At 45.3% G+C, this 12,894-nt stretch overlaps 2 protein-coding genes across 3 annotated transcripts in view; both read right to left on the bottom strand.

The window, feature by feature from the left end:
• The window catches only part of LOC143512392 (bone morphogenetic protein receptor type-2-like), a 39,110-nt gene extending 34,227 nt beyond the window's left edge, over nucleotides 1-4,883 (bottom strand). Inside the window, 1 exon segment of the mRNA XM_077002637.1 lies at nucleotides 3,823-4,883. Within this exon segment, the coding sequence (XP_076858752.1) occupies nucleotides 3,823-3,898 (76 nt within the window). The 5' untranslated portion in view covers nucleotides 3,899-4,883.
• Nucleotides 4,884-5,373: 490 nt separating this feature from the next.
• gpr39 (G protein-coupled receptor 39) lies at nucleotides 5,374-9,169 on the bottom strand. Of its 2 annotated transcripts, XM_077002636.1 has the most exons (3): nucleotides 9,029-9,169; nucleotides 8,012-8,852; nucleotides 5,374-6,571 (listed from the first exon to the last, which is right to left on the bottom strand). In XM_077002636.1, exons 2-3 carry the CDS (start codon nucleotides 8,787-8,789, stop codon nucleotides 6,138-6,140), a joined length of 1,212 nt encoding a protein of 403 aa, XP_076858751.1. In that variant the 5' UTR covers nucleotides 8,790-8,852; nucleotides 9,029-9,169; the 3' UTR covers nucleotides 5,374-6,137. The 2 variants fall into 2 exon arrangements, with proteins under 2 accessions (XP_076858751.1, XP_076858750.1); XM_077002635.1 differs by having other exon boundaries at nucleotides 8,012-9,163.
• Nucleotides 9,170-12,894: the final 3,725 nt, after the last annotated feature.

Genomic DNA, 12,894 nt, shown 5'->3' with positions numbered 1-12,894 from the left:
CCCTTCAAAGCAGAGCGGAAGACTTCAAGAGGGCCATGTTACATTCCCCCAGTGAAATGATTTTTCAATTAGTGTGTGAAATATGTTTGCGATGAGGGATGAGGGGTGTCCATCACTCAGAGAATAAGAAAAGAAAAAAAACACAAAAAACAAGAATCTTATTTTTAATCTGTTGAGCTGCTGCCAAAACGCTGCCAGTGCGTGTGTGCATGCTGGGGGAGTCAGCGTCACCGCAAGGGAATGTCTGTCCCCTCCCCCTCCCAAAGACACACCCCTCCCTTGCCCAGGGAGCCACGGAGACTCACATTGTTTAGTCTATACCCTGCTGCCACAAAGCACCACACTGTACACAGCCAACCCTCCCCCCAACACACACACACACACACACACACACACACACACACTCTGCTGATTATAGTACCTATTGAACTCACCACTGCTCCTCAGTGAGCTGCCCAGCAGACATGAAATAACATGGGCTTGTGCAATCCCAATTTTAGAAAGTCTCACAGATCTCCAGTGTGTGTTTATTTGTGGCTGCGCGTACGACAGTAATGCCACGGACGTCTCCCCGCGGTGTCACAGACGCTCAGATACCCAGCTGACACGGTGGGCCAGCACATAATCCAAGCCAGGTACAGTGGCAACACACACACACACACACACACACACACACACACACACACACACACACACACACACACACACACTTTCAATCAAGATTGATCACAGAGTTCAATGAACCAGCGACCTATACATTCTTCTGAACAATCAGAGAAAAATCCCAGCATAACTTGACACAGTAACAGTGTGGAGCCAATACTCACCCCACACTTCCTGGCACGCCCCACAGAGGGGCAAATTCCTGGAGGCTGCATGAGCACTCTCCCTCTTTCTCACACGCACACACGAATGGGAGAACAGAGGAGACAACAAAACAACAGTAGCGCTGGGACTTTCTTTTCAGTCGATACAGCATTTTCAAAAAAAATAAAATCAAAGACAGATTTGACTTTGAGTCTAATATGAATCCACATTACTATTCTGCTGAGATAATTATCTTTCTGTCACCAAACAAGTTTGAGAGACAGTACATCTCAAAGGGAAATAATAAGAATTTCTCCAAGATGAAATATGAAGCCCATTATGGTAATTACAGAGGAGGAGAGGTATCCGAAGCAGGAGCTCCTCACACGTTCCTGCTTTTAACCCCGCGTCCTCCTGCTGGGAGAGAGGCCGGGCCACTCACCTGCATCAGTTCTGCCGCTCTTCAACTTCCTCCTTAATTAAAACCGTGTTTTTCCCATCGTTTATGTGCATACGGACTGGCTGTGCTGCGGTTTTCACAGGCCTAAAGCACAGCACAGCGGGGTGATATGTTCGCCTGAGCTGACAAATCTTCTTTGCAAAAAAAAATAAAGTCCAAATTCACAGTGCAGACACAGGTGTCACCGGATGTTCCAACGGGCCTACTCTCCATCTCCCTAGTAAACCGTGTTTCTGCTGACTTGTTTGTGCAGACGTTTATAAAAGGTTGCACTGCAGTAACCCCAAGGAGTTCCAAGAACTTAATGTGATATTAATACAAGCAAGCAAGTTCTCCTTTATAAAAACAAGCAAACAAAAAACAAACCAATCTGCCATTTTCAGGGGTTTGGATAACAAAACGGTTATAACAATACAAATTTATCCCCTCTGTCCACTTTGTAGTTCCTAATAATATCCTTATAATAAATAAAATACCTCATGTTAAGTATAATATGTGCTCAGGACCAAGATGGATGAAGTTACATGAGGTTGATCTCTTACGACTTCTATTACACCCTCTCAGTGCAAGGCGTTGTGGCAGTAAATGAGGGATCCCAGCAGGTAGCAGGTACCAAAACAGCTCTGTCACATCCTGGTCGCGCAGTACGTGCTCCCGTGTCCAGACATATTCAGATCCAAAGCTCTTGTCCCTTGCCAAGAGCAAACTGTGGACATGTGAACTCTGACCCAACTGGCACACCACAACATGGAATCCCATGTAATTCACACGAGCTCCTCCTTCCTCCTGTACGAATACCCAAACACTTATCACCCGCATGTCATTTGGTATTTTCCTAATGGTGAATCTCTTCCCGAATGCAAGCACTGTAGAGGTAGAACACTGTAATAGCCCTGCTGGGGACGTCCTTCTCTGGGGCTTCAAGCTTCAACTGGGACAGGGTAACCATGCATGTGCACCCCCCCCCCTCTCTTTCTCTCTCTGCCCATCCATCTCTCACTCTCTGGTTTATCTCCTGGTTATGGTCTCCTTCCCCCTTCCGCACTGGTCTGAGACTCGGGGTGAAGAATCACAGCAGAAACCCATCAGTCCTGGGCTTCCTAATGGGCCGTCAACCAGCAGCAGGGGAGACAACTGGCTAAGGCACCACATCCGCACACAACTGGCAGGGTTTGAAACCGAGAGCTAGTCTACCAGCACAGTGTCAGACGGTCGGCACAAGGTCAGTTTCTGACTGCGTGATGGTTCTTTCCCTAAAAGGGTATGAGGGACACCAGAAACCCAGTGAAAACCCAATTCTAAAGCAAAACCTTAAAAAAATTATATTTCAAAAGGTGATATAGACTACTGTTTGAAAATAAATAGATAACGCATAATTTTCATCCAAGAACTACATTTCTTGACTGATTTCTTCAACACGTCCAATTCCGACAAAAGTTCCTGCTTTGAATCCCTTGAGGACTCTCTCCTTACACCACTACTTCGTTGTTGTCGTTCATGTGAAGGAACCGAGCGAATCACACACTATCAAGATGTCCTTCTCTGTTGTCTTCCAAGTGTCATTGTACCAGTGGAGAGAGGGGCAGTTATCTTATCAAAGGCAAGGCTGAACACCAACTGCTTGGCAGGGCCTGTGGCTGAAGGCTAAACCTGTATGAGGATCCTGCTCATTCATGCCTCTCTCTCTCTTCTTGATGCCACTCCAACTGGCAAATGAACCACTGGGATTCAAGTGATTGGAGATGTGATACGACTCTGAGCTATCTAACTACATTTTATTATCACACGTGAGAAGACATGGCTGGATCACATAGCATACCAGTTCAGAGTATCTTTTCATTCCTTCTCAATCTCATTCCCAAGGCCACTATTTAGGCTGAAGCAATTGTTCTTGAAAAGCAATGTAATGGCTTTTTTTTATTAGCAGTTAAAGGTAACTTTACCCAGCAACTGACTGTAAGCATAACATAAGCCTTCCTCTCTCAGTTACCTGGTTAATCACAATTATGTTTCGGCTCTTAAGCTGTAATCACTCCGTTGATGAGGTGTTTTCATGTGTTTTGGCCAAGGAAACATCCTCGAACTAATCCAATAGTTAAAACACAAATTATTCTATGCCTGAATAGATCTTTCCACCCCATAGACACACTGGTGGCGGGTCACAACTCTCATTCCTCACTCCTGTAACTACATGCCATCTATATTACTTACAATGTAGTTACAGAATAATTCACAGCAATGCCTGAACAATGCGTTTTAAGATTAATAACTGAACAATAAAGAGTACATGAGAATATACTATATATATATATATATATATATATATATATATATATATATATATATATATATATATATGTTCTAAAAAATATGTACAGAAATACTCAGTTTACAGTTTACAAAACTAGAACATAGGTCTATTAACTTTATAGGCAATAGGAGGCAACTGATATTTCTCCTAATATTTCAGTAGAAGAGACCGTGTCACTTCACCCCGGACAGGCGGTACCAGACATACGACATTTATACGGCACCGCAGGCACGAAGACACTTACCGGCAACGGGGCCAAGAAGAAGCACGACCAACAGCCATAACCGCGCCAGAACCGACATTCGGCCCAACACCGCCATACCGTTAACCGTCTTTTTCGCCCCAAAGTAGTAGCGGGCCACCGCTCCCAAGTTTCGCAGATGTATTTGTCCTCCCGTCTTCTCTCCTCTCAAGTGTCCGAGCTCAAGAGTCCAGCGGCGGTGAACATGGAGGACATGGTTCCCCCGCCTAACGAACAGCTCCGCTCCACCTCGCCGTCGGTTCTCCCGAGGTAGAACTCAGCAGCGGTCGGACCCGTTGTGCTCCAACAGCTTCAACTGGCTGGTGTCGCAAAAACACACCGCACTGGTTTTACTGGGAGAAGAGTTGGCGACGAACCGTGTCGCTACGAGCCCTGCATTTCAGCCAGGTTCATTGGGTTACGCAGCTCGCTGAACGTTAAATCTCGCCGTCCTGGCATTAGTGAGTCACAAAACACCACACACATATATACAGTCGAAACAGTCTTTAAATTGGCGAGCGGCTGGATCCGGCTGTCTTGACTAATTGTGGCTATAAGCGGCTCCGTGGATGTGGGTCGGTTCTGTGGCCACCGTCATGTTAGCTAAGCTAGGCTAAGCTAGCTCTCTGAGGTAATAACCGCTCGAACATTTGGGCAGCGGACCGAACAGCTAAGCTAACGCGTTATTACTCACGCTCGAATAGTTTTCTTGGAGCACACACGATATATAAAAATGCGACAAAAATAATAATCTGACAAAAATATATAAAAATCCAACACCAGCGTCGACCCTTCGGGCAAAATCTTTCTAAAGAAGCCCGACGTGAAACATCGGTGTGAAGCGCCTGGGTTTGACTCTGAGCCCCAAACGGTCCTTTAAGAGGCAGATAGAGATTCTTAGATAAGTGTTTACAGAACGAGCCGCTGTTTACAGTCCTGGTCCGGACGACCTGTCCCGCTGTATGTCGCCATGTTTCCAGGATGGTTTGAGTTTTTCCACCCTCGGTTCCAGCCTCGGCTCTGGCGGCCGTTCTGTAACTTCGCCTCTTCACGCAGACGCTCCCGTTCACCCCTCCCGTTCTCCTCCACCACCCCCTTCTCCTCCCTCACCCCCCCCCCCCCCTGTCCTGCACCACCCCCCCTCCCGTTCTCCTCCACCACCCCCTTCTCCTCCCTCACCCCCCCCTCCCGTTCTCCTCCACCCCCTCCCGTTCTCCTCCACCACCCCCTTCTCCTCCCTCACCCCCCCCCCCTGTCCTGCACCACCCCCCTCCCGTCCTCCACCCGCCCCTGTCCTGCACCCCCCCCCGTTCTCATACACCCCCCCCGGCTCCTCCACCCGCCCCCATGTCTCTGCTCACTCTACTGAGTCCGTCTGAAGTGAATTCTCCGTCTCCTGAAAGGTGCACGACTGAAGCAGAGACATCAACACGACGAAACCCGCGACAGGCTCCGACTATTTACACGTTTAACAGTCACACAAACGCGATTACTCGCTTTGTCATTTCAAATTGACAAACTTTATAATTGCTTGACAAATTTGATTAAATATTGTTCATCATCATCATTTTTATCGTAATTGTGTACGTACGTAGATCCATTCAAATATGAAATTACAACGGGAACAACAATGGGCTTGGAAACTTATCTACATTATTTCTGTAACTAATTTGCCAGCGTTAGCAAATAGGAGCATGCGGTCGACAGGCGATGCAAATTTATTTTAGTGAACAGAGCGCCCTCTGGTGTTCCAGAGTGACTAATATACTGGTATTTGGCTACATCTAGAATGAATCTCACTATTGAGTCAGGTAAAAGGGGAAATTGTGATAAGGACTGGCTAAATGGTTTAGTGACTCCTTTTACAATGTTTGGTTTAAAATGCATTTTTTCACTATTATGCAAACTTTAATGTTTTTTCGACAATCATGGTTCATGCACTGAACCATGCAGAAGTGCTATCAACTGATTACACAGTCTGATTACACAGACAGCTAAGGCAACTAATGAAACAGCTATAGCACCCTTTCAAAAAGTCCTTATTGCAGGTTTAATTGGGAGAAAGCTAAGATTGAAGAAAGTGTTAGGAACTTTCACATTAGACTCCATATGGCAAGATACACAGGTGTTATATCTGTCAAAGCTGTCTGCCTCTCATGCAACCATAATACAGGTTATAAAATATTAGCATTTACAAAATAGGAATTGTATGAGGAAAAAATGAGAGCTGCATGTCTTAAAGTCCTGTGAAGATTGCAGAGGCAGCCTGCAGTGGTCAGTGTGGTTACGAGGAGACCTAGTCTGACCCACTGACACTCTCATATTTCTGTCTCCGAGGTGACAGGTGGAGGCGGAGTTAGGATCTGGACCACAGGGCTGGCCCCTGAACTCGGGGTCACGGGGCCGGAGGTCGGGGCGCTTCGGCGCATGGACAGGCGCAGCAGGGGCCGGCGGAGGTGTCTGGAGGCGCGCGAGGCGATGCTCTCGGCCAGCGTGCGCTTGTTGACGTGCTGGACGTCGAGGCGGCAGCGTAGCGTCTGCAGGAATGCGGCGCGGAACTGTCGCGAGGACAGGTTGTAGAGCAGCGGGTTGAGCACCGAGCTCAGGTAGAAGAAGGTGTCGGCCACGTGCTGCAACACAGCGTACGCCACCAGGTAGTCCACCGTCCACTCCTTCTTGGGAGTAGCAGCCGTCATCAAACGCCTCGCCTGGTTGGGCATCCAGCACACGAACAGTGCGCACACAATCAACACTTGGCGGACACACACACACACACACACACACACACACACAAGCATACATGAACACACATGAAAACACATACAGATATTCTAGAGAGCATATAGACATGCACATGTAGGCAAGCAGATGCTAAGGTGATTGGGACGGGGTGCAACTGTTGCTTTGCGATCTTATAAACTATTCATGACTCCCTTGGACATTGGGGCGCTGCCCAAGGTTACATTTGATCTCTTTGAAAATGGAGGGATCCGCTGGATCAGAGCTTTGGCATCCTTGACAGCACTGCAGTCCCCAGAACATAGACGTAAAACTGATATGTTGTCCAGTCTTGATCTGCAGCATGTGTCAAGTGAAATAATGTGGTCTTTGGGTGTCACATAGGTCCTAATCAAGTCTCCAGGTCATTGTGCTACAGTGTCTACAGAGCTTATGTGTGAGAGGTGACATATCCCAGGTATCTGTTTAGGTACGTTGCTTCATTTAATTACACCATGGTGCCAAATGAATATACCCAAATCCCACTGATCTGGTTTAGTACTTAAATATTGATGATGATGTTACAATTCTAATTGCTTAAAGGTTTCAAATGTTGTGCATAAACCACATGTTTGTTTTACGACTGTAAACAATCCCTTCTGCACAACTGTGCTTAACTCTTCTCTGGGTACGTTATCTTTCTCTTTTCTGTTCTAACTGTTGTTAGCTCACCACCTCTAGTTTTAAACAATGCAGATACCATTTCCTCTTGACCTTTAATTGTGCTATCTTTTAACAAAATGTATACATCAGACAGAAGTGGGAACCTCATGTGGTTGGTATGCTGTATATACATTTGCTAATACAAAAATAAATTGTCCTCTAAGCATCTTATTTCGTTCAATTATGCTGGACCACACAATAGAGTATAACCACTCCAATAAGTGGTTAAGTAGCTTAAATAATTAGAACATAACCAGTATCCATTGTATACATTTTACATTTGTATTAATTGAGTAATTCTCTTAAATTCTCACATGCATTAACATTCCCCACTCTTGTTTCTGTCATGGAACTAAAGATTCCCTGCTGGTAATGGTTCTGTGTGTGCAGCTCTGTGTACAAGGTGCATTCCTCACTCTATCTCTGTCTGTCCTGTTGAGATAGTGAGGCCAGGCGTATTTAAAGACATAGTGAGTTTTATGTGATCTAGGTTGGAAATGACTAGCCTGTCTTATTGTTCTTAAAAATGGTGCGGATGAGAGCTAGAGCTTCATGGTATTTCACAGACCTTAATGGACACGCTGAAATAATATGTCTTAAAATGTCTTCAACTCCAAATGTCTTCAACTTCTTTCAGACTCCACTTTGTGGTGTATAGCATCATTTTGGCAAGAAGTGTAAAAATATGAGAAAGAGAGGAGTACGGTTTTCATTCTTCAAACGTTCACGCATTACGACATGGTGTCATTACCTAGGAACAGGATGGTCTGCTTGCGTGATGCTTTGACCCGTGCACTTTCGTGCTTGGGCACTCGGGTTTCCCCTCCACCAGCCGAAGTCTCCGCTGTCATCATGGGAGCCTTCAGAACCACAACCATGCTCCTGCACATGAAGGCCACGCCTCCCAGGACAATCAGGTAGAGGATAAACGCCATGAAGACGCTCGCACGGTACATCTGCCAGTGGTCCCGCAGGTTCGTGCAAAACGTCAGATTCTGCACCGGCACCCCTCCAGGCTCCAGCACGTGACCCTCCGTCCCCGTGGTGACCAGCAGCGGCACGGCGATGAACATGGACGTGAGCCACGCGACCAGGATGAGGTGCGTGGTGCGGGTGCGCGCCAGAGACTTGTAGCGAAACGGGTGGCAGATGGCCATGTAGCGCTCGAAGCTCAGAGTGGCCACGTTCAGGATGGTGGCGTAGCTACAAGCCTCAAACAGGAAATTGTAGATCTTGCAAGACACGTTCCCAGAGGCCGAGGTAAAAGGGAACCAGATGGCGCTGTAGAGCTCCACAGGCATGCCAATCAACAGCACCAACAAATCCGAGCAGGCCAGACTAATCATATGATCGGTTACGTTCTTTTGGAGGTAGCCATTCCTCTGCAGGACCTGAGCCACATGAATGGTGATGCTGTTTCCCACGATGCCCAGTATGAGGATGAGGCTGTAGAGCACAGTGAGGAAGACCTTCACCTCGAAGTGGGTCTCCAGCTTTCGCCAGTCCTTCTCTGCCTTCGGCTCACCCATGCTCTTACACGCAGCCTCTCCACTCCAAGCCACCCCTGTCGACTTCAGTCCAGATAGCCTTATCTTTCCAGGAACACGGCGATATCAGGACTATTAATAATCAATCTGACAGGAACCCACAGGAATTTGTTTTTTAAAAATAAAAAGCCTATTTAGAGGTTCAAGCTTAGCTATGCTTGAATGTGAGGAGCATGTTTTAAATTCTCCCATGATGATCCCAGAGTACCCTTGAAACTGACCTGAAGAGTCCAGATCTTCCCACTTGGCTACTCCAACTTATGCTGTTCCAACTGGTAGTGTTTCTGCCTTTAGCTGGATGCTACAATTCCTGCCTGGACTTTTGTACATAGATTTACTGAAGGTGTTGGATTCGGTTTGGCGCCTCTCTTTCTCTCTCCGAGAGTGAATATGTTAATGATTACAGATGGACTCGGAGGGAGAGGTTGTGTGTACATGTAGATGAATGTGGTAATCGGTGTGAGCTGATTGGACTAGCTTGCATTCACAACCACAGCACCTCTGTTCAGGGCGGAGCCATGAGTCACAGCACCTCTTCGTAACGCAGAGGTGTGTCATGACCCTTGTGTCCACATAGACAAATGTGTGCATTTGTGAACTTCTCTCATAACACATTAAAATCTTCTACAGAATTCTACACAACTGGACTTTCCATTTAGCCCTTTTAGATAAACTGAAATCTCAAACGATAAAGTCATTCTCATTAGTCATTCAGTTGTCCAAATATGTCTAAAGGGCATAAGTGATTGAGTCTCAGCAGAACCACTCACCTCCTGGAAAAGGCTGTGTTGGGCTCTGCACTGACTCAGCCAGACAGTAAACAGGATAAGAGCAGTGATCCCAACGTAACCAACACAACCAGATGGAAACAAGGAGTCACCCTGTTGTCTCTATTCCTCTGTGGTTGCAATTTGCACCGATCATTTCTGAAGTATGAGGACGGTGGGAATGTTTGCAAAGAATAGTGCCATTCACTGCCAGCTAGATTTATGTCCTGAAAGACTCCTCAAGAGCTGTTATTAAAGCCAAAAACCCACAATAATCAAGTGCGCAGTGACATATTTTAGGAACACATCACACAAATCCCAGCACAGAGCATCCTGACCAACCACATTCAGTAGCCCAAGTAAAAACATAACAAAATATACAGAAATATATATACATATAAAAAGAATGCACATTTTGTATTTCTGATTCAAAATCATCTTTTTTATTTTTAACCCTTTGGCACTTCAATAAAAGTCTAAAGAAAATAATTTAAGACTTGATCGATGATAGAGACAGACTGACTTCTTCTAAAGATCACTGGAGCAGAGCAGAATGTCAGGTCAGATGATCGCTAACTTAAGAAACCATGGATACAAATCAGGGGAAAAGCATGTTAATGAGGGTGATTTTGCCACAATGCAAGGAATGTCCTTCTTCTTCTTCTCATCATGGCTATTGAGATCTGAGGATCTAGAGGCGATGCTGAGTTGGACACCAGTGGCACATACAAGCTCATCCAGGAGAGCTTGTGGAGACAGTTCTCCAGGGAGCGTGAAAGCCTGCAGCCATGTGGACACCAAGTCTTCATTATGGCGGATGGCAAAGGAGCAAGGATGAAGTGAAAATTCTGCTTGTTCTCAAGCTTCATGAGATGTCCTACAAAATGGATAGGCTGAGCGCTAACAACTACGGTGTCAGTGCTACTAGGCTGAAGCTTTTAAGGCCTCAGCAAAATGCTGCTTCAGCCACACTTGGGTTGCTGCCTAATGAGAAGACACACCGGTTCTTTACTAAGTCAAGAACTACACTGAAGTGGGTTAACGTGGAGGTTCGGATTCATTTTCATATGGTCCTGGTAAAGAACAAACTTCAGAAGGATAACAGGATATTCACCTTACATCCACAGTAGCTTTGGCTTTTGCTGCAGGAGTAGTCTGCTGGGAGATAATGCTGAACTTCACTGTGGCCTACCATCTGCAAACCAGTCTCATCAAAAGGGTGAACTAGACCATGAAGGCCACAACTGCTTCATTTGTGGGTAAGCACCATCAGGGCTGGGACCGCTGGTTGCCCAAATTACATCTGACCATTAATACGGCCTGTCAGGAATCAACTGGGGTCTCACCTGCTGTGTTGACTTTAGGGCATTCCATTAAGCGTCCACTTGAAAAGCTCATTCATCAGGCACACACACCACACACAGCAACACGCAACATATTACACAACCACACACAGTGGCTTCAGATGGTTGAGTACATGTTGAATTCAAGTCCAAACAAGCCATCTATTATGATGTACATTGCAGATGTACACAGTTTACTGTCAGTGATCTGGGTTGGATCAAGACGCATCCACTGTCTAATGTGGGGAAACAACATTGAGAAACAGAAACGTTGAGAAACAATTTGGTCCCAACAATTCTAGAGTGAGCTGGAGAAGTGACAACGAGGAAGCAGACAGTGTTAATGTTAATGGTCCAGCTCCTCCTTACTTGATGGCCATGGTAAAACCCAGAAGCATACCTAGAGCCCTCCGTGCCTCAAGTATGACTCGTCTTGACCCTCCATCATCCAGGACACATGGGATACAAGCATCCAGACTTTTCTCTGTCCTGGCTCCAAGGTGGTGGAATGAACTTCCCTTGTGTGTTCGAACATCGGAGTCACTTGCTGTCTTCAGACGGTGACTGAAGACCCACCTCTTTCAAGTGCACTTTACATAATTATACTTTCGTCTACGGTGCTTTATCATCTCTTTCCTCAGGTGTTTGTTATAGGTATTGCTTACTGTCTTTTTCTCAGGTATTGTGCATAATTGGGTTATAGGAATTGCTTACTGTCTTTTTCTTCAGGTGATGCGTATATTCAGGTATAATAATGACTTGGCATAATTGTTAGGTCTCATATGACTTTCGTCTAGTGGTTTTTCCTGCTTAGAGTACCTTGTGTTCAGGACTATCTATACTACCCTGGAGATTCCAAGCAACTACGTAGCACTTTTGTAAGTCACTCTGGATAACAGTGTCTGCTAAATGCCATAAATGTAAATGTAATGTCACAGACCGATTAAATGATATTATGGTCCTCTTGTGCCGCTGGGGAGGGGGGGGGGGGGGGGGGATCTGTGATAAGCTCACATTGATCATTGATCTGAATATTTAAATGTTTATTGATGCTCTTATCCACAAAAAAACGTTTAATATTAGAATCAGTGTGTGCTTGTCAGAATATCAAAATGCATACTTAAGATACTTAAGTGTATCTCATGTATGTGGGTGAATTTACTTGTGACAGGCAGTGTAATGCATTTGTAATGGTTTTCTGGCCCAACGACTGCACTTAATTTGACATAATTATCAAAATTACAAAAATCTTTAGTCACCAAACTGGTCTTTCCTAAAGGGTAACACTGAATTGTTTGTTATTTACTTTGTTGTTTACTGTTTCATTGGTAATATTAGATGCAGTGCTACAAACGACTAGATCATCTTTGAGTCATTGTCAGAATCAGGATGCTTTTAGGATCACATGGAAGTGTTTGTGGTTTCAGTTTCTTTCCCCTCAAAAACACCCAGTCAGAATCTGGACTGGCTCATTCTACTGGGAATATGTAAAGGCCCAGTGCAAAAGATGAAGTGACAGGAAGGATTCTACAGGAAGCTTCCAGTATGCCCATCATATCAAAGGTACTCAGGCTGGGCATTAGGGAAGGTCCTTCAGCTCGAGTAGACATGGTGGTTGAACAGGAATAACTGGTCTTTGCATGGCTGCACCTTTCCTTCCAAAAAGGTCTTCTAGTTTCTGTGGCAACATAAGGTTGCTGAGCTTTTCAATTACCAGGACTATTGGCTACATGAGAGTTTGGCCCAGTGATGGTTCATATAGAGGTTCACATACATTTGTTGTGATACATATGGCACTGTAAAATGTAATGTGGGTTAAATATGGCCTCTATATGTTTTGATATCACATTTTAGCAGGTGTGGAAGTGTGCAAAAACCTCTAAACTCAATATTATTTGGTTCAATAAATTTTGTAATTTTAAAGCATTTAAAAGTTCTTTTTAGCAGTTACTTTTAGCTGATTTCTACTTTTAAAAA

Source organism: Brachyhypopomus gauderio, chromosome 4, assembly GCF_052324685.1.
Source record: "Brachyhypopomus gauderio isolate BG-103 chromosome 4, BGAUD_0.2, whole genome shotgun sequence".
In the NCBI taxonomy this organism is placed as follows: Eukaryota; Metazoa; Chordata; class Actinopteri; order Gymnotiformes; family Hypopomidae; genus Brachyhypopomus; species Brachyhypopomus gauderio.
Note: the sequence above shows the minus strand (reverse complement) of the source record. Positions and strands in the feature narration are given on the sequence as shown.

Coding starts and splice junctions, on each gene's coding strand:
- gpr39 (XM_077002636.1), bottom strand. CDS start 8,789: ATGGGTGAGCCGAAGGCAGAGAAGGACTGGCGAAAGCTGGAGACCCAC. Junction 6,572..8,011: donor GCAGACCATCCTGTTCCTAG/GTAATGACACCA, acceptor GTGTCCGCCAAG/TGTTGATTGTGTGCGCACTG.